General features: G+C 39.9%; 1 protein-coding gene across 1 annotated transcript in view; it reads left to right on the top strand.

The window, feature by feature from the left end:
- PEX14 (peroxisomal biogenesis factor 14) overlaps positions 1-24996 on the top strand; it is a 71128-nt gene that overhangs the window by 35698 nt on the left and 10434 nt on the right. The window contains exon 4 of the mRNA XM_048326073.1: positions 19571-19693. Coding sequence (XP_048182030.1) covers positions 19571-19693 — 123 coding nt within the window. The remainder of the gene's footprint in view (positions 1-19570; positions 19694-24996) is intronic.

Here is a 24996-nt window from a genome sequence, read left to right as displayed (position 1 = left end):
GGTAGAGGAGTCCTCACTGCCAGTTGAAAAAGGTCCTGCAAGCGTGACTTTGCTTAAGAAATTTCACTTCTGAGACTCACAGAGGTGGTTCTGCCTAGAATTACAGTATTTTCTTCTTTTTCTATAAGCATCTCCTTCCTAAAAAAGGCCAATCAAATTTTATTTCCTTTTAGTATTATTTAATATGTAATACAGGAGCTGGATTTGGTTTAGTACATTTCAGTGAGATGAGAAAGGAAAGTTTCTGCGGGATCATCAGCTGGGCTGGGTTTGGTGAAACAGTCGTTGTAGAGGCTGAAATCAGGCATTCCTGGTTCTGTGCAGGTCAGGTGGTGCTGAACTGCTCTCTCTGGCGCATGGGGTGATATAGTGTTGATGACAGTTGGGAGAATGAGGGTATCCTGGATTTGTAAAAGGGCTTTCAAAAGTCGGATGAGATTTCTCTGTTGTCTTAAGCACTTTTAAACTCCCATATACAGAGGCATTAATGAGAAACATGAAGTTATTAGAATCATTTATCATTTTCTTTGAAGCTTACACTGGCATTTTGTGTAATTTATGACATTTCCTCCTTTTTATCATGAACTTCTTCAGATGAAGGGAAAAACAGCTGTTTCCCCTCAGAGTATCTGAAAGAAAAGAAAGGAAAAAAAGATGCTGTTTGTTTTTTGTCCAACTCGCTGATTCTGCTGATGACATGCCACAGAATCAGCGGCGCCTTGGGAGTAATTAGACAGCATGTGGGGCTTAAACCCTTGTGGAAATGTGTCTGTCATTTAACTGTTGTGCCTCAGATGTCCTGCACTGCTCAGTTACCCATCCGGTAACTCATGTGGCTTATTAATTTTGTGTACTCTGAATCTCTTAACTTCTGGCAAGACAGAGAAAGGTGGTGGAAATGCACTATACATGGGAAGCTCTGTTTTCAGGGTGCTGAATTTTTGGAGCAGAGAAGGGGAAAACTGCTAGGTTACAGACTTGTTCTGTCAACTTGGATGAAGAACTGTTTTCTTAGGTGCTTGTTCTCTTCATCTGTAAAATGAGTACAGTAATGCCTTTCCAGAGGGGGATTGTGGGAACTAATGAAAGCATATGAGGAGCTCAGAAATAATAGTGATGGAAGAACAGAGGTGCATTAGAGCAAGTTAATGTACAATTGTTGAGTTATGTTGGGAAAGTGTCCACTCAGATGGTTTTTTGCAGTGCATCAGTGTTCCAGAAAATCTTTCCAGTGTCAAGATGCCAGCCTATGGTGATTTCTGAAGAGATGAAAAAATTGTTTAGTTCTACATGCCCTTCCCAGTCAGAACTCAAAGACACTTGATCCCCTGGAAACAAACGTTGTCAGCCCCAGAATCTTCAGTAGAAAACGGACTTAATTTTCTTCCTCTTTCTGTAGTCTGCGTTCTTGAAAGTTGAACCCGCCTTTTCCCCTTTGTCAAAGAAACCCAAGTGAATCACCTTCAGGACCTGAGGGAAGGGGGCACAGCCCACTGCTGGAGGGCTTAAAAAAAGCAAATTCTTCAGCAGATTTCAATTTAACCCTCTTTTATTACTCCTCTTTTTTTTATAATTTAAGTCCATTTCATGAGGCAGTTTGCATGTCCTTGAATGGAATCTCGTTACCATGAAAGCTTTTTTAGCATTGATTTCATAACAGTCTTAATTTAATAGTGCCGTCATTACTGAGAAGCTCTGACAGTGAGGCCCCAGCTTTCCAGGTCACTGACCTTTTAATTACAAACCTTGTTCTGATGGCCAGGTTATCGACTGGACAGCTCCCAGCTCCTGCCCCCAGCATGAAGATGAAAATAACTGCCTTTCCTCCCCCACTTCCAGAAAAGGGAGGAAAAGAAAAGTAACCTCTTGTGTTTCCAAAATTAATTTTCTTCTTCAGCTTTACTTTGTAATTAATTCTTTAACATGTCTCAGTGAAGCTCAAACAGTTTTTGCAAAGGCTTTTCTTGAGAAGAAAATCTAATGCAAGCCAATAGAGTCCAGCGCCAACTCAGCTGGAAAAATAGAGTTAGTAACCTATGGTGTCAGAATACCTATTTAGGCCAAACTGCTCTGGCCCTCCAAACCTTATGCTTTTCTAGAAAGTACCATGTTTGATAGACAAATGTGGGATTAGACTGTAAGTGTTGCCTGTTCAAGGAATTCCAGGTGACTTGTCCCTCTCTTCAAACTTCCTGTCAGGATATGGATTTGAGAGATGGTGAAGAAGAGGAATGAAGGCTTTGTTGCACTGTTGTGCTGGTGTTGGTCTCTCCATAGTGGCTAGTGTGGGCTGTGGTGGATTTGTGCTGAAGATAGTAATAGAGAGGTGTTTTAGCTATATCTGAGCAGTGCTTACACCTAGAGCCAAGGCCTTTTCCACTTTTCACTCCAACACTGAGGAGGCTGGAAGTGCACGAGAACTTGGGTCAGCTGACTGCAGCTGACTAAGGGGATGCTCCATATAGTCTGTTCACTGTTTTCAGCACAAATCCAAAACATAGCCCTGTACTAGCTACTATAAAAACCAGTGCTCTGTCCCAGCCAGACCCAGCACAATTGCACAACTGATTGTGTGAGTGAGGCTTGTCCTGTTTTGTACTTGCAGCTCAGGTAACTTGTTCTCTAGCTGCTCACACCAATGCCTGCACAGACCTCATCACTTACACTTGCAAAGCTACAAGCAAGACCTGAAATGCAGATACTGATAGCAAAAAATTATTGCAAGAATATGCTTAATGTTTTAAGCTTCTAGTACAAATTAACACACAGCGAGAGAAAGTTCACTAGCCTAGGTAGAAGCAGGGAGGTGCTTTCTGATTATTTAAGAAGTTTGCAGCAGGTGTTCAAGTAGCATAAAGTAAGTTTAACATCTCATGTAGACTTACAGAAATGACTGTAGAGGTTGAATGGAAGTCAACACATTCTGCATTTTCCTGATGATTTTCATTTCAGGATCTTGGAGCACATTGTACCCATTAACTGTGGAAACTTCGCAGCTAGTTGCATGGAGCATGTTTGGAGTTTATAGGGTTATCTATCATTATCAGAATCATTCTGTGATCTAGATCTCACTGTGCTTCCCACTAAAAAGCATCCACCTCTGAGGTAGAGGACAGCAGCTGTTTAACATCACTATGTGATTTTTAGGAGAGGAAATGAAGAATACTTTAAGTGATCTTGCAGAGGGAGCTTTAGGGATAGAGAATGTAATTACTGAGTAAAAAATTTACTAAGATTCTTGAAAAGCACTATGGGATATTTAATTACTAAAGATGGTTGGGCCTCTGTTTATGACTGTGCAAGACAGCTAATGTGCCTTATAATATTTTGCTAGGTTAAAGAAAAATATGTCCTACACCTGTCATGGAAACAGTTTGTTCTTTAGGTGCCTCCCATCCAAGCTTTGGCTCTAAACAACTCTGCATAAATGGGGAAATGTAATTGTCTCCCAAAGAGCTTATTAGAGACCTGAAGAATGCAGAGTGAGAGAATGAAAGCTGTCATTGCTAACAAACTCACACCAGTTCCTATCTAAACTAACGTTAGTGGTAGTCACATCCATTTGTGGCACTCTGCTGTGTTTGCCCAGTGCTGATAATGTTCAACACAGAGATTTCCACTGCTGGAGTATCATAATGCAAAAGAATAGATGTGCTTGTGATCCAGAAGTTAGTTCCACCTTTCTGTGTTTTGTATTAGTTGCCTTCTTTTTTTCTTCCTGAAAATGATTGAGAATCTCTATCCATCTGCTGAGAAGGGGATGTCTTCCTGTCCTGCCACTCTTTCGTATGCAGATCTGTCACCTGCTGTTCAGTACCAGCCTATTCATCATGCTGACTCTTTTCCCCCATCAATTTTACCACTGTTTGTGATGTCTGAACTTGTCATGAGCTTTACAGATTTTCTCGGCTTCTTTGGTGATAAGGAATGTACAGTAGTGCTAACAAAATGTGATAAACTGCTCAGCCTTAGGACATCCTGGGAATCAGATATGGTGCTTCTTTGGAGTTGTAAGGGTTTTGGGAAGAATATAGTTGAAGAAACCCTTCACTGTCATTCCTCAAGATTTGAAAGGAAGTTTGGAAAAACTAGTCTGTTTAGTCCCTATACACATGGAGAAATCAGTTTATTGCTTGTCTCTGACTCTTGTCCCAGTCACTAGTCATTCATGAGAGGGCAGAAAACCACCTGACATCAGGTTAGACATAACTACCCATGTGATACAGTGTACAAAGGAAGCCAATTCTTTCTTGGCTTGAAAATTATTGATAAATTGGAGCAGACCGGTTTGATTCTTAGGAAGTTGTGCATGCTACAAAATGCTGTTTGTAAGCTTAATTTTAACAAATAACTGGAATGTCATGGGTTTAATGATGTCTCTCCACTTGGCTATCTGACAGTAACTATGTAATGTAAAAGAGCCGTTAAAAATGGCTTTGCAAAATTAACTCCTATTGCTCATTGAGTGTATTTTGAGTCATATCTGCCTTGTTTACTGACAAAGTAATGTTTCTATTCCTGGTATCACTGAAAAAACAATATGATTACTGCGGAGTGAATTGAAGTCTATCCTAGAAGATAATGCTAAAATAGTCAGTTGTATTCCAAGGCCTGAAACTGTTAGCCTTAGTGATAGGTAAAAAAGACCCAGCCCCTAAGTCCGACTTGTAAATTTAATGATTTATTTATCATGTTTTTGAGTGAAAGTAAATGCCAAGTCCAAGTGAAAGTAACTTCTGTAGTTACAATCTAAGAGTAGGCATGGGAGATCTGAGGCATGACTGCTTCCTTGGCTTTGGGTAAATTTCTTGTTTGCAGCTTGCCCATCTGTAAAATGGGGTTAATTACCACTTTTGCTGTATTGACTCAGTAAGATTTATGTTAGCTATGTCCATAAACTGCTCTGATATGCTTGTTTCAGAGTTCTGAAATCTGCAGCGTGTGATTTTTGAAGGTACTGCAGTAAAAGCCACACTTTCAGAGAGATTGAGAGTTTACTTCCATCAGCTGTGTATGGGAGGGGAAAGCTACAAACTTTAGAATGTCAGAATGTCAAGGCTCAGGCAGATTGCGTGCAATCCTAATCCAGCCCTGCAGCTTTGACCTTTGAGGAAAGATTCACCTTGAGACAGTTGAAGAAATCTATGTACGTTTGTATAAAAATATTTCTGTGACAGAAGGAATTTGTTTTTCATGGTTATCAAGCCCCGGGTTTCCCCACAGTCTTCCCAGAGCAAGTAAACGAATTCAGCTTCTGACCTGCTCTGAGAATGAACCTGGTGTTCTTAGTCTAAAGAGACAGCCTTCCCTCTTGAGGCTAAAACAAAGAGTGTAGTTAGGATAATCTGTGGTGTTTTTCTGCTGAAATCCATCTCAGACCTAATGATACTTTCCTGCTAGGAAAGATAAAATAAGTTCTTGTATGAGATAATTCTCTAGGATCTCTTAGACAACATCTCTGTTCTGTTTAAAATTATGTCTTGGGTACCCGTGAACATGAAATCCTACAGTTTGCTTTTCTGCTGCACACTGTTCCCTCTTAGTCTGGAGTGCAATCACTCTTTCCTTAACTAAGAGGTTAATTTAGTTTTTGGTTCATTCCTTGCTATTCTTTCTCCTGGAGCCTAGCCCAGGTGACTCCACTTCCCCAGGAGCAGAGCAAAGAATTCATTCTCATGAAACCTGAGGCACTCTGAAGTAAAAGCTGTTGACTTTGTCATACTGTGCAAATGTGCATTGCTTTTAGCAAGACAATAAAGGGTAAATGGGGTGATCTCTGCTCCTGTAGAGAGGTCAGGTGGTTACATTACACAATCTTCTAGAGCATCTTGCAGCAAATACATGGGTTATATTAAAAGTTGCAATCATATCATTTTTTAAAAGTAAATTGCTGACCTTATGCAGTGGAATCAGCTTTATTGAATTTCGCCAAAAATGCGTTTATAATCCCCCCACCCCTGCATACACATGATATTCATGTCCTTGCTGCCCATGTGGAAATGTCCCTTTTTATGGTGATAAAATTAAATTTGTCTTTGTCTCTGCCTTGCCTCACCTTTTAAGATTCCATCCTTTAGAGACACCAGTGGATATCCATACCAGAGAATGAAGATGGGCAATATCCCTGCATGGCTGGCTGGCTGATTGTGAGCCAACTACCATGGAACAAATAAATAAGCTTTTCACATTTAGAGGACAAATAAAGCTGAGGACAGGTCTAATACAGGTATTTTTCTAGGAGTGTTGAGGCCTTAGCATAGGTAAGAATTTATTTTGACTTGGAAGTACCTACACTTTGCTTCTGGATTTTTTCTAATTGCTATGCAATATGAAATGTAAAATCCACTAACAGTTACTGTGTTAGTTGTAGTACTGTGTTACGTGCCCTCCTTCAATAATAACTAACCATAAAACTCTCTGGGCTTTGGCCACCTACAGCCTCCTTCCTGAATTCACTTGAGAAAAAGGTGTTTTGTAGCATGCTCAAGAATTTAACATACCTATATCCCGTATTTCTCTGCCACTTTGCATCTTCAAAGTACTCTACAAATATTAGCTGACTAAGCTTGTGACACTTTTTGTGAAATGGCAAGATTATAAGATTAATTTAAGGCACATATGATTACATTTTTTCTTCTTCATTAGACCTTTACATTCTCGAAACAGTTTGCAAACTCCACATTTTAGTGGGAAACAGAGGAAATACCATCCCTATTTTAGATGGGGACACTGAGGCAGATGTATTAACAGTTAGAGCTGAGATAATTCTGACTGCCAACCATAGATCTATAACTATAACCATACTGTGCCATACTGTCAGTGTGATCTACTGATGTATAGAATTTTCAGTAAAATTACTTAAAGCCTTTTCATGTTTATCCACCATTCCAGACCCCAGCTGCTTTGAGGGTTGGTGGAAGAGGTTAAGCTGGTTTTATTCAATAAAATCAGCGCAAACCGTCTAAGTAAATGAAGGGGCAGATATGCCTCTGCAGTGTCCCTTCTTACAGCATCCCCCAGCCTGTGTTTTTTATGTAGTGTTTAAAAGACTGTTGCTCAGAGGTACAGGGAAGAATATCAGAGTATCATTACTCCCGCTCTTCAAGTAACCAGGAGAATGCAGCTGTTAAACTCACGATATAAAGCACATGTTTAAAAGATGACTCTGTATGTGTTTAAAAAAGAGAGTGAGAGATGATTCAAGGGAACCAAAAAATAGCAGGTTCCATTACTGTAATTAAATGGCAGCATTTAACCTATCAGGCCGTTGCGTGTATGTGAGAGACGAGCAGGGAGCTGCATTTGAAATGATCACTGTCTTCCTTGGGGGATAGAGTAGTTAAATAATTTGTTTGTGAGGTGTGAGTTTAGTGTCGGGTAAAGCAAGTGCTTGTGTGTGTGTGTGTCTCTTAAAGCTGGGATAGCTGAGAACGGTATTTAGCAGCATATGCACTGTCAATAGGAACACAAGCTGCTCTTGCCCATTTGTTTGGTTCTCTGCAGAGTCAGGGCCTCACCTGCTCCCACATATTTCATCGTAAAAGGAGAGCTTTTTTCATGCCAGGCCACCTGAGACAGACAGCAGTAGCAGTAAAAGAAAACCAGGGAGGAAATGGAGAAAGAAAAGAATCAGAGTCAGTTTGGTGAGCTTTATCTCCTGTGGTGACTGTAAAGGGTAAGTTGTTGTATGTGGCCCCTGCACTTGGCACTCAGGAGTCTGGGGGCTGTGGCATCATCCCTGGGGACAGGGGTTGAAGCTGCTGCTCAGGGATCTGCGCCTTAAACAGCACATCAAACAGTTGCTTCCCCTGCAACAGTGTTGTACCTGTGCCTTGCTTGATTCCTGTGCTTTGACACTGTAGGGTGCAAAGCCACGTGGAGAGAGAGGGATCTGCAAGGAGCAGCCTTGGCCCTTCATCATTGACCTTGACTCTGAACAGCTCTTTGGGCAGACCTGTACAGTGATGTTGATCCACTTTTTGGCATCCCAGAGAAGAGACACAGTCTTATGTAGTGCCCAGAAGGGAGTATCTTCCCATTTTTATTCACTCCCTTTTTATTTGTATGGTGATTCCTTTGTTTAGGGAATATTTCCTAGCCCAGGAGCTCCAAGAGTTATACTTTGAACTGCTTCAGCTGCCTCCCCTACTGATCTGACTTGTGTTATATTGCAGGAACATGCCCATAAATGTTTTTTAATATTCACTCCAGTTTCTGTGTAAATTCTGTATAGCCACTCCCATTTTAACTCCTGGGCTGGAATTTTTGTGAGGCTTTAGAAGACAAAAGGCAATGTTAAAAATATAAATATTTCTGTATTTCCTTATTGAATATTCAACCCCAGTGACTGGATTTTGAGGGCAGCACTTGGCTGAAAGGAGAAATGCCATGTATTTTAGCACCCAATCAAAGTAATGCATGAATTTGAGTCCTTGATGAGAGTTAGAAATCTGAAACTATTTCCATAGATGATCTACAAAAAAAAAAAGAGGGATAAATATGTTATTTGAATAAATTATTTGTTGGAAATGCCTTACCTAACTCAAGTGTATATAAGGCATGTATAGATTCTCAAACCTGTCAGTCTTTGCACATGATTGTGCCAGTCTGAAATGTTTTAGAAAAGATACTGTGTAATATTATTTCTCTTTCACAGACGTAGAAACTGAGGCAGATGGAGGTTAAATGGCCTACACAAGGTCAATAGCAAGGCTGGGAATAGAACACAAATGTGTAGAGGCTTTTTATTACACTAATAAGGGAACTCTGGAGGTGTGTTTGGCATGGTAATCGGAACCCCAGAGAACTAGAAGCAGTTAGTATGTTCTGTGCATGTCCTGAGGGAGCAATGATGAAACTCCTTTTCTACCTTACCACTCCAGTTCTCCGTGTGTGGTCACCATAGTTTTTACACCACTTAACCTCATTATTTTTAGTATTGTTAGCATTAGTTGTCCTTTGGGCGTTTAATCCAGGCTCTTTAATTTTCTCCAGAGCCCGAAGAGGCTCTGTGGAAGGCACAAGGGGAGAAAAAAGGCAATAAACAAACCAAAAGATGAAAAATGATCTTTTGAAACTTCTTCTATTTTGTTGACTTGTCCCCTAATGTTTTTTGTCTTTGTTGTTCTTTCATCATGAAGGACCCTGCTTAAATGTCTAATCTTGGTTTCTTAAAAGTTCATTTGCTATTGTTTCTTTCTTCCCCACCCAAGATTAACACCCTGTGTGATGACATAGATGGTTGTTGTCTAAATGGATGTGATGTAACCAACAAAATTGTGTAGGGTGGGTGGAAAAATATTTATATACTTGTGTTAAAAATTACAAAGTAGCCTTGTCTTTTAAACAGAAAGTATTCCAACACTGTTACTGGCAGCAGCAGCCTTTAATTTTACAGGTGGCTACCTTTCTAGTAGCATTCAGCAAACAATATTTTAATGGCATGTAAAAAATTTCTCAAAAACAGAAGAACGAAGAATGAGGGTGATTTATAATCTGTAATGAATTCTTGCTGACATGTCTTTTTATAATAGTGTTGTAGCATCTCTGTCTTTCTGGGGGAAGTGCAAACCAGATTTACCTGAACCATTTGTACCATAATAATCAAATATGTAGCATTTAGATGTAATTTTCTTAATTCAACTTATCTTCTTAGTGTGGTGACTCCCTGACTCCCAGGTGTCTAACACTGATTCCCCTTTATGGAAATTGGTTTAGAGGAGCCAAGATGCTCTATAACGTTGTGAGAGAATACCTGTCAGAAAAAGGCATGGGTTCATGGCTCCTCACCCAGTGTTGGTTTCTTTACATTTCCATATGTTTTTCCATACATACTTTCATGCATTTTTACATTTTCTTAAAACGTGCAGCTGTAGCTAGCTACGAGTTCTCTGTGCTCCCCATAGCAACTTCCTGACAGAGGGGGTGTCCAGTATGCCCTGTCATACAGTGTGTTCAGTGCTTCGTTGTGTGTTCTTCAAACACTCAAACTTCATATATAGACAGTATATGTACTTTATATGGTTTTTCCTTGTTAAGTCTGTACAAATGGGGTTTTTTTTGTTCCTTTCTAAAGTTTAAAGTAGAAGAGGAAAGAAATAGCATTGAGGCAAGTTGCTCTTTACATTTCAGTTCATCTTAGTCTGCAGAGGCTACTCTGTGACTGGTTTTGTCTAAGGTAGAAAATAGCCAGGTGCCCTTGTTAGTGTGTTTGGGGCAATCAGTAATTCCAGAGTAATGCAAGGAAATGGAAATGGTGCATCAGGACTTTCCCATTCTTATGTATAAAACTAAGTAATCCTTCTGATATTTTGAAAAATCTGGTTAAAGAATTTCTTATAATGGCTTGAAATTGTTCTTTTACAGGATTCCTTTCTTTCTTTTGAATGCTGAGTTGGGCAGAAAGAGTGGCAGGTTCTAGAACTGCAAGCCAGCCCAGTCCAGTAATCCCAGATCAGCAATGACTGATCCGGAGTTCCACGTAAGGGCCAGGCTTTGAGATCAGGTCTCATACAGTCTGTCCTCAGCCCCATACCATGGAAAGGCCTGGGGATTCTTTGCTGCTGTAACAAAGAACTTGGAGTTACAAATGTCTGGTTGACTGCAAATCCCCCCGGCCATCTCCTTCTGAATCAGCACTGGAATTCTTGTGACATGCTGGTTCAAGTTGTTGGAAATACAATTTAAAATTGGTGCTCCAAAGGTAGATCAAAACCAAACCTCCTGTATTGCCAGCATTTTACCTTACTCAAATTTAAGACTACCTCTGGCTTTCTCTTTAGAAGCTCCTAAAGATAGTATCACAGATCAAAGAGTAGCCAAAGGGTAATCATTTTGTTACTATTGCTCAACAAGCTGCTTAACAAAATATATTTTGTTCACGCAAAATAAATGGATCTGAAGCACAAATGTTTTCTGTCACTGCTCTATTAAAATCTGTGGTAAGCTTTATAAGCTATGGTAGTGTGTGGGTTTCTTAAGGGCTGTGTACCAAACTGTCCTGCTTTTGGAAATGAACATGTAGAAGAAATTAATATCCTTTCACCCTTGCAGAATGTTTCATGTTGTAGTTCCCGATTTAATAGGAAATTGCATAGGTCTGGTGTGTACTCTGGGCAAGTTACTTCATTTCTGTGTGCAGGGTTTTTCTTTGCAGGCTGTCTTTCCTTCACACAGACTGTTGCATGCTTTGGGTCTGACTGGCTTCTGTGGTCTGCAGAGTACCTGGCACCGTAGCTGCCCAGTGAATGCCTTTTGGGATCTCTCAGGAGTATTATGATACAAATAATGAGGATTGGGAACCATCACTGTGAGACTTGTCTCTCTGCAGGAATAGCAGCAAGAATTTACAGGTCACAGGTTGGATGTGCTTGGAAACTTATTAGTTTAGTGTACCTAATACTTGTTTTCTCAGAATGCCTGGTCGTATTTCTAGGGAGGTTGTCAGTTGTGGTAACGAGTCATGACAGCACCATGGTTCCTGGAGTAGTGTCTCTTCCATCAGCTGGATTTTTTGCTCTCTAAGGAGTTCCTTTAAACAAATGTCAGAGCCCTGGTTATGTACTTTTCCTGATAGACTACTTTGGAACCGGTATCCTGGCATAGTCTTCAAAGCCTTCAAACCCCAAGTAGGGTTGAAATTTTTTTTTTAAATAATTTTAAATATGCAGAGTTTTTTGTTCTTATGTAGTGTTCTCACATCATGAACTGGCTGAATGTATGTCCTGTGTTCCTGTGTGGCAACACTGGCTTCCAGGTCAGTCACACACGTTGTGTCTCCACTTCTAGTCTTGAAGTAGACAAATGGATGTACTCTACCAGTGTCCACTCAAAGGAGGCTTTCCATCAGGTACTGTGCTTATGCTCGTGTCATAATAGAAAGGAAAAGCTGGAGGCAAGAGACATAAAAATAAAAATATCATCACAGATGATGATAAAACAAAATCTCCCTCCATTTTTAGGAGAGATTTTTATTTATGGTACAGGAAGACTTGTTTCTTCTGTCTTTTTTGATGACCATGGTGCTCTGAGAATGATTCTGTCAGACAAGTCTTCAGAAGAAGGTACCCAAGTTTGAATTTATTCTGTGTTTTTGCATATACTTGTTGTGTAGGAATGTAAATGGGCTTTATAACAAAACTTCTGGTTCTGTAATTCAGGTTGGTGAGGACTTTTGGACCTGTCTTGCTTGATTTAGAGTCATGTTGCTATCTCCTTTTTTTTCTCTGTTTTGAACTATTCGTGGAGCAAAAATTATGCCTGTTGAATTGTGCTGTCTGCTGCCTGAAGATTTGTTGTAGATTAATTCAAAAAAGAGGTGTCCAAATCCTGTTGAGGCTGTGATAGCACTCCATCTACTGGGACTTCGGCATTGCAGAATCCCGAGCATGAGTCCTATTTTTGTCCTGCATGTTCTTCCTTGAATTCTCCTCTTGGTGCCTTGACCCCTCAAATGTAAAGCTTAGTATTGGGAGCTTTTACTAAAGGTATTCCTTCCTTCCTTCCTTCCTTCCTTCCTTCCTTCCTGCCTTCCTTCCTTCCTGCCTTCCTGCCTTCCTGCCTTCCTCTCTGTTATGGAACAGACATAACATACTTCATATAAGCAAGGAGCACATTAGAAGAGGAAGACCTGACCTCTCTTGCTGCAAGTGAAACTGTATTTTCCCTGCCTTGAAACTACCAGCATTTTGGACTGACTTATAATGCTGTAATTTATGCTGTGGTATGCCTTGTGATATTACAATGTCCTTTTGCCTTTGTGTTTTGATTTTTTCCCCTCTGATAAATTTTAGTGGGTATTTACCCAAAATGCCCATAGGAGAGCGAGGCATTCTCCCTGCTGTTTGCCTCAGAGAAGGAATCCCATGCTTTTTTTCCTCTCCCATTAACCTTACTGCAATTTTTTTTTTCTTTTTCCTCCTTGTTTTGAAATAGTATTAACATGGGAGATATTTTTAAATAGAAACAGGAAGAAAACATGTTTCTTATCCATATGGATACACATGTTACACACTAATGTGAATGAGTGACCAGAAGCACCCTTTTCGTTTTCCATTTTGAACTTCTCATATATATAAAACTGAGAAGAAAAGTTGTAGTACTTGTTCTGTTTCTTCCATTCCAAGACATGCTAAGCAAGTCACTTGCCCTTTCTTATTCAGAGTGAAAATACTTTGATCCAGTTTTCTGAAGACAATACTCATTTCATAAGAATATTTAGACAGTAGAAAATAGAGAGGATTTAGTTTGTTTGTTTAGTATTTAACCAAGTGAATAAGGCAGATTAGGGGAAGGGGAGACACTGGACCCATAAACAAGGTGATATATAATATTTTTTTTCGTTCTCCTTTTAAATAAATACCGATCAGCTTTATGTTCAGAGACAATAGGAGCCGTTGGCTTAAATTTGCAGTTTACTGTATTTATGGCTGTAATATCAAGGTGCTGCCGTCGTAATTTCATGCCCCAATGAGAAGAGCAAGGTCGAAGCAAATGCTTCCATCGGCATCTGCTAACACACTAACTCATAAACAAGGCCCGGCTGGATCAGGTGGCACGGAATAATACAGGCTAATGAAATACAGCACAGCTTTCCATTACTGTTAGTTTTTACAGTGTCGTCATTACGTGTAATTTATGTTTAAAAAATTCAATTTTATACAAGGCTCTGGGAAATAGGGGTCTGCAGGTCACCCGACGACTTTTAACGGCTCTGAGAGTCCTTATTGCACTCTACTGTTCCAACAAAATGTTAATAATAAATAATAAAAAAATCCTCTTTTACTTTTTCTCTGGTTTGCATATCTTGCTCTGTCTTTTTAATTACAAGTGGCTAAGGAGAGTTTGGGGCTCTAGATGATGTCAGGAGTTATCCCCTTTGCTGATGCTCCCAGAGGGGGGTTACTATCTGCTTGCTTTTCTTTTGTCTGTCTATCAATCAGCCGGGATCCTGTAAATGGAGTAAACACAGCTGAGGAGAGGGAGATACTTAACAACCTCTCTCCCAAGCCCTCACCCTCTGACATTGCCCTCCTCTCCTCCATTACACTTCATTTTATTATAGACTCCAAAAAGCTTAGCCAGGAAGAGGAACTGCTGCTGTATTTATTTATTTATTTATTTATACTTGTTATGCCAAAATACTTTTTATTTTAACCTTTTCATTCCTGGCTGGCTCACTGTGTAATTCCTAGCATTGCTCTGTTAGTCTGATTTTCCTTCCTTATTTTAGTGCTGCGCAGCTGAGGTTAGAGCACCCTTATCAGTTCCGATTGCTGCTTAGTCACCCTGATGGGTTAAAGTGTATCATGTTTCTGAAAGATTGCACTTGCATAATTAACAGTCTTGTAGATGAATAGAGCTGTAAGAATTCAAAGCTCTTTCAGCAACTTTTCAAATTACTTTTATTTCTGCATTTTTCAGCCTGACAGTTGAGACCAGTCCATGTCCCTTTGATGTGCGGGTTCCTTTACTAAAGTTTGAGCTGGAAGTGCAGTCAGCAGGATGTTTATATTCAAATGCAGTGTCTCAGTGTAAATCAAAGGAAAAAAATCAGCGTGATGTTTCTGAAATCTTAGGTTTTATTCAAATGTGGGGTTGGGCTCAGCCTCACGAATGACCGTGTGTGAAAGAAAATGGATCAGGAGACTTTGCCTTTTTGACCTTTTTGAAATACATTCAGCTAAGCACAGAGTAGGATGTAGGAGACAGATTTGATAACAGTCAACCAGCACTGCATGTAACTGACTGAACAGGTGTAATCATTAGTCTGGATCAGATCCCAGAAGGATTTTATGATGATTCTTTTAAAATGTGGCCATGTTCTTTCTGAGCAGAGTTGACTCAGTGGCTTCCAGGAACAGAAGTGTAATGTCATTTCAGCGTGCCGACCAGCAGACCTTCCTTTTAGTCATGTGGTACCAGGCACTAACTTCAGGTGGTCACATAGGGTCACATAGGTCACAAGTTGTCCTGTCCTACTTTGTTTTCTCCTTAATAGAAAGTGTGGGGGGGAAAAAACAACAGCTGCCACCCCCTGCCCCATACCCTCTCCTGCCTTTTGTCCCTGCCAAAGGGTTGGTGGGGGGGTTGCTTCAGGGTGGTCTTTTAGAGCGGTAATAAAGCTGGCTTTGGAAACCCACAAAGGAACTGAATTTTTCCACCACCTTTCCTTATTATGGCAGATTTCTTAATTTCACCTAAACAGAAATGTCTCCCCAAAACTGATGTAGGCTTCAGGTTGTGAAAATCTTATGTGAATTACTGGACTGAGCAGTGTAAGGAGGAACATAATGAAGAAAAATATATTTTCAGTGCATAGGATGGGAAAAAGGTTGTCACTAATATGTCAGAACCTGCATCAGAAGGAGAAAAACCAGTGGCTCATCTAGTTAAGTTCATGGAAGGGTTTTACATTGCAATTATTGCTGCTGTGTTTTGACAGAAAACAGGTAAAACTCACATCTCCTGAGTTTTATTTTCTGACTGCCAGCAGTTCAGTTCTGACCTTGAAGCACTTCTCATATCTGTATGTCTCTCACAGATGTCCTCTTCCTCATCTGTGAAATATGGGTAACAGTACTGTGAGTACTCCTCTACTTCAGAGTGGTCATAAGAGGAACAATATTTTGACGTACATGAGGTCCTTAAATAGTAATAGATATTATAAAAGGACATAAACAGACAGTCAAGTCTTAAAAGTTCTTGTACAAAAGAGCTCTTTATACAACACCCGAGGTGCAGGCACCAAGAGATGCTTGTGACAACCCATTTCGTTCTCTGACTTGCTCTGTTTCTGTGTTTGACTACAATTTACAGAGGCTGAGTGATGCCTGCAAATCGAGTGGCAGCAGTGACAATCAAAAAAGAGGGTCAGCAAGAGCCTTTGAGTGCAAAACAATTGTGAGTGCTGGATTATTCAAATCAACACCCTGAAGCCTGAAAAGGAATTTTTAAATCTTTGTGAAAATTATGACATTCTTTGCAATGGCTGTGGTGCTGTAGAGGAATGAAATGGATGGTTGGGGGAAGGGAACAGGTTTGCATTCTGTGGGGCTCTGAAGACAGTTTCCGTGCATCCTTCTCCTCAGCTCAGTCCTTGCTCAGTACCCTCTGCGGTTAGATTATTCCTTGCAGATAGCAATCAACTGGAAGGAAGTGTGTGTCTAATTTGCATGAGATTATTTAAAACAAAAAAAAAAGGTCTGCATTAGTCAGGGTGATGGTAAACAACGCAAAGAGATGCCTTTTATAATATAGCCGTGGCTCAGCTTTCAAAGCCAAATATAATTCACTTACAATTGGCAGTTTCCTTTATTGTTCCTTTTAACCTTTTGCATTCTGCATGGACTTGATCTTGCTTCAGCCGCAGAACAACGAAAATGTTTGTTTTCCAAAGTGTTGGAAAGTGGATTTAGAGCAATTCCACTGTTAACTGAGGTGATTTTCTTGAGATGCCTATTTGAGAGTTACACTAGACACAAAGCTCCAGTTTTTGTGACACTGCTTTTGCATCCAAGGGCAGTGGTATTATTTTTGGCTTGCCAATTTCCTGCTAGGTTAGAACAATGAATGAACATGGATACTTTTTCATGTAGTGATAGGACTGTGATAAAATACAGCGAGATGAGATATTGGAACAGATGACACTTAGATCTGGTTTAGAAATTCACACTTCTGTGTGTAATGAATATATCAAAGTTGAATAATTTGGGCATGGAAAACTCATACTGTGTGCATACATGTGTGTAGGTGGTGAATTTGAAAAAAAATCATTCCAAAGGGAAATGTGATGAGTTGGCTATAATTGCCTGAGGAGAGAATATCTTAGAATATCTTGTCCATTTTTGTTACTGTGTGTGAGAAAGGACCAGCATGAAGACAGGTATATTTCTGAGTGCACAGATGACTCATCATTACTCAGTGTCCACCAGGTAAACTTACTCCGTATATATGCTTAAGGAATCAGCTCCAGGTCTCCCTTGATCTTGAGGCCAAGATGACAAGGCCTTAAAAGCATCTTGTCCAGATGAATGAAGAGGTTTTCCAAGGTGATGGCAATCCCAGTCTTCTCCTCTGATAATTGAGAAGGGATGTAGTTGTGATAGTCTTCTGTCCAATGTCACTAGTACCATGGCCAAGACCACTTCACAAGGCAGCAGAATAGTCCAGGGAAGTAGTAAAAATTCTAATTTGTACTATACTCAAACCAGGAATTGCAATGTCAAAGGCTTCCCGTCCTTCTATCATTCACATCAGCTTTTTCTTCACAGCACAGCAGGGTTTAAATGGAAACAGTGATACTTGTCCCTAGTTGGCAAGATCAGAATAATCCTAAAGGCTCACTTTATCTGCAAAAGATTTTAGCTTTTTTTTCTCAAACAGGATGAGAACATGGTGTGGTTAGGGCACAACAGACATTGTTTTCTGCCCTTTTTGCAGAATGAAGATCCTCCATTACTTCTGATGTTTCTAAGTGTTAAATATTATCAGATTTGCATGGAAATAGAACAAAATGCCACATTTGCAGCCAGCAACTAATGTTGTCTCCATCTTTTTGAAATCCAGTAGTTGCTGGTGATCTGCAGTGTTGGTATCTGTTTATGGATTCTACATTGAATTAATGGTTAAAACAGTTTCTTTCTGATTGGACTTTGCTTTTTAACATGTATTAGACACCATAAATACTGCTTTTGTGAGTAGAGCAATATGCTGAGTTGTGTTTTTCTGCCTTTTATTACACTCACTGTAGGTCTTGTTCTATATTGTTTCATGTGGTTTTGGTTCCTTACTATTTGAGCCATGCATCAAATACAAGTGACAGGGTGATTCTGTCAGATTGCAGGACCAAAGATCAGGAACTTTTGGTTTCTGATACTGTTTCTTACACTGACAATATTTTGTTGTTAGAGAAATCACTGAACTTCTCTGAAATGCTCTGTGGAGTAGATGAATAGTGTCTCACAGGAACTCAGTTTCTCACATGCTCACAGGAATAGGGAGAAGATCTGTTAATAGTTATAAAGCCTTCTGAATACCACAAGCATTGTGTTAGTGCTTATGATATTAAATAACAGTTCTGAGACAGACTTGTGTATTTATTTCTGGCAATATTGTTTGTGCTACAGATTATTCTGTCTAGACCCCCAGTATGCAGTGAAGTTAAAGATCCTGAAAAAAATTATTGAAACTTAGCTAATATGCCCAGTGGCCTGACCATTTTCTATATTGCATGTCTCTGTAATGTTAAAAAGCTTAGTTTTTTAAAGGATTAAGTTCAGGAATTTCGTCTACCAACAGTGCTTTATGGATCTCGAATGGGGGTGATGGAGAGAAAGTATTCCCCCCATTTTTCTCCCAGTGCTGTCCTGTTCATACCGTTTTCCTCACTGTACTTAGTCCCTACAAGAATCATGTCTGCCTCTTATCTTCTAAATCTCTCTCCTTAAATCCATATTCTCACTTCCCGCCTTTCTGAATGTTTTTGCATGCACTCTATGTATGGTGAAAGGTCCCAAATCCCTTCACGTGTTCCTCCTAGCAGGGACACTGGGTTTTTATGTGCTTCTGTGCAGGAGAATAATACAACAAATGATACACAGCTGTCCAGCTCCCACTTCATGGTTGCCATCTGAGTACTAGATTCTTTTTTAAAGAATGTTTTCTGCTATTGGAAAAAATAATCCAGCTGTGCTTCCTTCTTCAGAGATGCTGGTCATCATGAGTCCTTTAGCTGCTTTTCTTTTCTCCCTCGTTGGCCAAATTCTTTCCATATGTTGTGGCCAATTACAGATGGTCATCCTGGCGTTTCCTGATGGCAGGAGTCACTGCAGCAACGTGTACCATGTGTGCAGTGTTACTACAGCTCTGTGTGAAACGAAAACCAGGCTGCCCTGGGGCAATCTAATCATGCACCAATGGGCCGGGGCAATGCTCAGCTGAAAGTTTGGGCTTGGCCTTGTTTTGATCTGTTTTGTTATAGTTTTATTTCCTCCTTACATTCTGTGTCCCATTCATACTAATCACAGTCAGTCCTGATTTTTTTTTCTTTTTATTTCTGCATTTGTCATAAAATAAAGCAAATTATTCCCGTCTTCGGAAACGATCTAGACTAATTAGTCGTCTAACCCAATAATTAGTTTTTTGTTTCCCTGTCTGTTTTCATGCATTATTGTTAGTTTTTTCTCCTCTTTTTTTTTTTTACACCATTACAGATTAAAATGAGCCACATTTGCAGTTGATGGTATCTTTTTTTCGGGGGAAGAATGGAGAATTGCAATAGAAAGCTACTTCAAAAGCAGCAATAAACTCAAGGATAAATTAAGGAAATTGAATGAGCCACATTTGGAAGCAGCATTGAGGCTAATATTCTGTCGCTTAAGGTTAAATTGCAACAGAGAAAGAGAGAGAGGGAGACATTCCAGTGAATCCAAAATTGGGGAGGCATTACTGCTCAAGTCAGTGCCAAAATTCTTTGCAGCTTGAAAGGGTTCTGCCTGGCTTGAGAATTTAATTATGTGTGCATCAAGTGGGTAAAGGTGCTAAACTGATTTCATTTCCTCTGCTCCCCCAGGCCTGACAGATGAAGAAATCGACCTGGCGTTCCAGCAGTCGGGCACTAGCACGGATGAGCCACAGTCCCCAGGTCCTTCTACACACCCGGTGCCAGCTCAGCCTCCTCACACCGTGGTGTATAGTAAGTAACACTTCGAAAAATATCTGCTCCCAATTGCTTTCTGCTGTGATTTCTGCAGCGATTTCACAGATTCATGTGCCACATCCTGGATTTCAATTCAACTGATGATACTTTTTGTCATAATCAGACACCAAATGTTACTTTGAATGCACTTCATGGTTGTTGATGCTTGTGACAAGATCATGTTACACAAGGAAAATGAGATACAAATGATCACTGTCTACAAACAAATGTCATCCATACCAGCCAGTGACACCTCTTGACCTGAAGGTGGAAAGTCAATGCAAATTAGATTCTGACACACTGTACGGACGTCAGAAAAGCACTTTGTCAACACGGGACTCAGTCTTCCCTTCTAAAACTTGGAAAACTTTTCTCTCTGATCTTAAATAATCTGAGGTGTAACAGCAGAAATTCTGTGTATACTATGTGGATGTGATTGTATGATTTTTGTGTACAAAATACGCTCTCAAAGAAATTTTAAAGTCCCAACATAATCTGTGTAGACTCAAAATTTACATATATATTTGCATTTTAAAACAAACCTCGCAAAAAAGTATCTAAGCTCCAAACAATAAAAACCAAAGTACACACCATTAAAAATCCATCAAAAGAAGCTGTTCAGCTCACATGTGTGTCTGGTAGTTTGAAAATCACTTCACTTACCTGCCAAGTATGAAGAATAGGATTTTGTTGCTGCTCTTAAACAGCTCTGTGGCAGATATTGACTGATGTAACACTCCACTAGAGCTGTGTTTATTAGTTTATGGCACAGGTTTGCTATTGCTGGAGACAATACTAGACTTGCTTTCTGAGTTTTTAGCTGCTCTGGTTTGGCACAGTTTGAGATGAAAAGCTTTTGTGGTAGTATTGGGCTCAGAACTGGAATATTTCTGGCTGTTGTATTGTGTGTGCTGGTGAACTCCAGGGCTGAATTCTGCCTCCTAAGCTAATTCCTGTCTGCTGTAGTCCACAGAAAATGCCAGGAAAGCAAAATCTGCTGTCTTGCTGTAGAAGCAGGGCCAGATCCCTCTTGGTGCTGTCCATTGCTCATTCAAATAATTCTTACCACAACCCAGTACTGGAAGAGTTCATCTTCCCTTATTTCAGTGTTCCACTAGTATGAGTAGAGCAGGGAAGCAGCATGCAGTTCAGCCTGGGAAACACTGTCATCGCTGTTAACCCTGGCAGCTTTATCACTCTTTGGTTGTTTTCCTTTTGCTATTTTGGGTTTCTTCAAAGCAGCAGCTCCCGCTTTCTTCTTGCTAGGTAAGAATCTTCACTAAAATTTCAACATCAGAATGTTCCCAGTAACAGCTTGAAAGAGAATTTTGAAAGTATGATTCTGTAATGCTTGGAAATCAAAGGTTACTAAAAATACTACCAAATAAAAGCCTTCGCAGGGGTTCTAATTGTAAACTGGTGCTGTAGCTTTGTGATCTGGTTGGTGCTTTTTAAATAATTTGAACCCAAAGATTTTCCCTGTGAGGCAGTCCTTTTCAGCAGCCCCCACAATCAGGAAAGGGGTGACAATGAGTTCATTAGGTATTGTTCCTCCCCACTCTAGCTGTTTGTTGTAGACATTCTATTTAAGCTTAACTTCTAAATGGATGTATAAAAAGAATAAATAGCTGGACATACATGGTATTCGTTTGACCAAAATTCTTGTTTTGATTAGTTCTCATCTGTGCCCTATTCTAGTTCTTGACTGGTGTAGTACTGGTGGGTGTTAATGATGGATCCATCTTTGTTGTCTTCCTATTAAGTGCTTTCTATGGTATTAGAACTGCAAAAGCCATATCTGAATTTTTCTAGACCTGATGGATGAGACTGTGCAGTGGCTCAGTGCTCTTTCAAGGTGTGTCGTTTGCTGTAGGTTATTTCATCAGTTGGATGCTAATCCTGCAATGAGTATTTCTGAATTGATCCAAATCTGCTTCAGGACAGTTTTTTCTGTGATAGTTTACTAAGTCAGTTTATCTTTCACAGTTTTGTTAGGGGCTGTCATGTACAGAGGAAGATAGATACTACTTTTTCTGTCTACCTGTTATGCTTATCTTCTCACAGAGTGCTTATGACACTGAGCTGGAATGCTGCAAGATTTGAAGTTTGAAAGAATATCTAAAGGGCTAGTGAGATAGAGAGGCTGCTCAGTCTGTACACTGATTTGTCAATGGGAACAACTCATGTTGAAGAGCTTATATTGAAAAAGACTGCAAGCTGTATTTGCCTTCTCCAAAGGAGACATTGAGTTTCTTGTGAAGCAATATCGGATCTGCTTGAGCTTAGGACTTGAAGACTGTGAACCACTTTGTGTTTGATATTTTTGGGTTTTTTTAAGCTTTTTTTTTTGAGCAGTTTTGACACCTCTACACAAAACACAAAATGAGGAGGGCTTTGTGCTGAAAAGCAGAGGCTTGCATTTTAAAAAATCTAATTTCTCTCTGCACCCTCTTCCCACAAGGTGTTGCCGCTTCATGTTTAAAAATTGCATTAAAACTCTGGGTTACAAGTACAGAAGTTCAGGATGGTTCAGAACCATCTCAAGCATTTCTTCAGCAGGAATGAAGCAAACAGCCAAGCTGATGATCTTGCTAGTAATGCCAGTGTAAGATGCCCACTCCTGTGAGTTGCAGCAATAAATCCTGTGTACCCCTTTTGAATTTGCTTCCTTTCAAGCAACAGGGATCTCCTGCTGTTGCCACCAGTCTGTTCTGTTTCTTAAATTCATACCGCTTAAATACTTCCTTTTGTACAATTGAACTTAATGTTCTAATGTTTTATTGGAAGTACCTGTAATTTGTATAAATACTTCCTAATTCTTGAAGAGTTAACAAGAAAAAAGCACACTTGTAAGCCTTTAGAGTAGCATAGGTCTTGTATGCTGAACCGCTTCTGGGTTTGGTTGAAGAGAAAGTATAAAAACTTTTTTGGGGAAGAGACAATAATTAAATTTCTAGTATTTTAGGTCAATGCCATCTCTACTACTTCTCCTCTTGTTCTGGAGGAGTAATTCCTTCCCTCTAGTTTGTACTTTTGCCAAGAGGTGTCAAAACTGCTTAAAAAAAAAGCTTAAAGAAAGCTTGAATTTGATTAATATAGAGAAACAAGACTTTGCCTGACTGATAATAAAACTGATAAATGACATTTGAATTACTTGTAGCAGTAATTTATTACATAAAATATCTTTTATTTGACATGCGATTAGTTGCTGGAAGCATCACTCAATCTGACTAGTTTAAACATGCTCTAAAATGAACCCCCAGTAAAAAAACAGGGCTGTCTGCTATTGGTGTTATGAAATACACTAATTCAGCACTGAGGACAAAAATCTGACTTTAAATACTTAAATGATTAATTTGTTGATTTTTTTTTTTTTACCTTTCTAACCCATATAATTACGAGCAAACTCAGGGGAGTTTCTGAGCGAGGTGTGCAAAGCTGCATGCTTACCATCCAGGTATTGTCTGTGTTGTTCCCCACGGTATTTATGGGCTCCATTTATGGGGGTTTGTGCAGATTTTACACCTGCTTAAAAATCAGCTCCAGTGACTTTTTTCTTGCCATTTGGATCTTCTTTTCACATCCCTGTGTCTTCATTATGCACAAGTCTGTAAAATACAGACTGTTTCCTCTTACACTTAAAAAGGGTAACTAGAATCCAAACTCTTTTTTTTTTCCCCAACATATTTCCATGGATTCACTGTTTTCTTTTGGAAATTCACCTCTTCCAGCATCAGTTTCTACAGTTTTAGAAGTGGATACACATACTAGTGAAGCTGACCTTAAGTTGGATGCACAAGGCCTAATTAGTCGCTGTTAGGAAAGTTAATTCTTAGGTGAATGGGGATCTTAAAAATAGTAGGTGTTTACTCTGGAAATGTGATTTACAGTGACTGCTGTGGAAATTAAATATACTTAGTGAAAACACAGACATATACCTGGAGAAAATGTCTGTGTCCCTTCCATTTGACTTTTGAAGGCCTCTCAGTAGAATGGTTTGGTACTTTTGCAGTGCCTGAAGTAACTGGGCTGTCAGTGCTTTTTCACTTTATCTGGACTTCATTTGTTTTACAAGTGGAGAAATTGAGAATATGCACAGTCAGTGTGAGCATGGAGCTTAAAACAGAAAAACTCCTAAACCCCTTTTCACGTCTTCACGCTTTAGATTAGAGAATTGCAGACAAAAAGAAAGGTTGAGTGTATTTTAGGCAGTGACTGTGACATTCTTTGTAACATCGTGAAGTTGCTGTGGTCAGTGCAGAGCCTTTACTGCGTCCCTCACTCACTCACTTCTTCTCTCCACCCCCCTCACTTTTTTTTTTTTGTCACAAGACAGATTTCACACATCTCTAAAATGAGTAAAATGGCATTTCAGCTTCTTGTCTTTATAGACTCTCTGAACTTTAGGAAAGATCATTCTGGTCCCTTTTCATTAATAATGAAAACCAGGGGGCAATAAAATGTTCTTAGCTCAAGCATTACAGGAATGGAGGGAGAGATGAGTGAGGTGAAAGGGCAAAGCAGATGGATTCCTACAGGTGTGTCTCCTTCCTGCTCAGAGGTCAGTGGAGCTGGGAGGGAGTTTGGGACAGCCCATCAAGGACAGCCATGGGCAGGATTCACAGGCCCCTGAGAGAATTAACCCTGTACAACAGCAGCTCAGCCTGGAACAAATCATATTGTCATAGAAGGATATTTTTAGTCAGAAGTTTAGGGGAGAGGACTGGACAACCAAGAGACTTCAGATACCAGAAGTGACAGTGGGGGCACAGCACAGAGGGGAAAGTGGGATAGATGGCTGCGGTTTGCAGCAAGATTAGCGAGAGATCATTTTAAATCCTGACATGTACACAGCCAGTTACTGCAGCTTAGCTGACGTGTGTTAACTCATTAAGTTAAAAAGTTATGATAATTTGATCATGTGCCTAAGCTCCAAAACTGCAACTGCAGCAACCCAAAATACTCCTGGTGACACTATTCACCAGTTCTGACAGAGATGCCTTAATTTGTTCAGATTTCTAGCCAGAGGATAATTTCAGGAGCTGTGTCCTAAAATGTAGCAAGAAGCTCTGAGTGCCAGTATTTGGGAGTCAGACCCAAATACTCTGGACCCTAAGGGCTAGAATTAGGGGAACTCTTGGGATGAAATGCCTGTAGAAGAATTCAGCAACAAGCAAAATGGCAATAGCTGAGCAAAGCAGAGAGGAGACCAGCGGCCACCCATTTCAGCCAGTTAAGCCTCCTTTTGAATACCTAAATTGAGACTTTGGAGAACATAATGCATTTATGAGACAATGTAG

This window comes from Corvus hawaiiensis, chromosome 22, assembly GCF_020740725.1.
Source record: "Corvus hawaiiensis isolate bCorHaw1 chromosome 22, bCorHaw1.pri.cur, whole genome shotgun sequence".
Classification (NCBI taxonomy): Eukaryota; Metazoa; Chordata; class Aves; order Passeriformes; family Corvidae; genus Corvus; species Corvus hawaiiensis.
The sequence above is the reverse complement of the archived record's forward strand: the minus strand, read 5'-3'. Positions and strand labels throughout refer to the sequence as shown.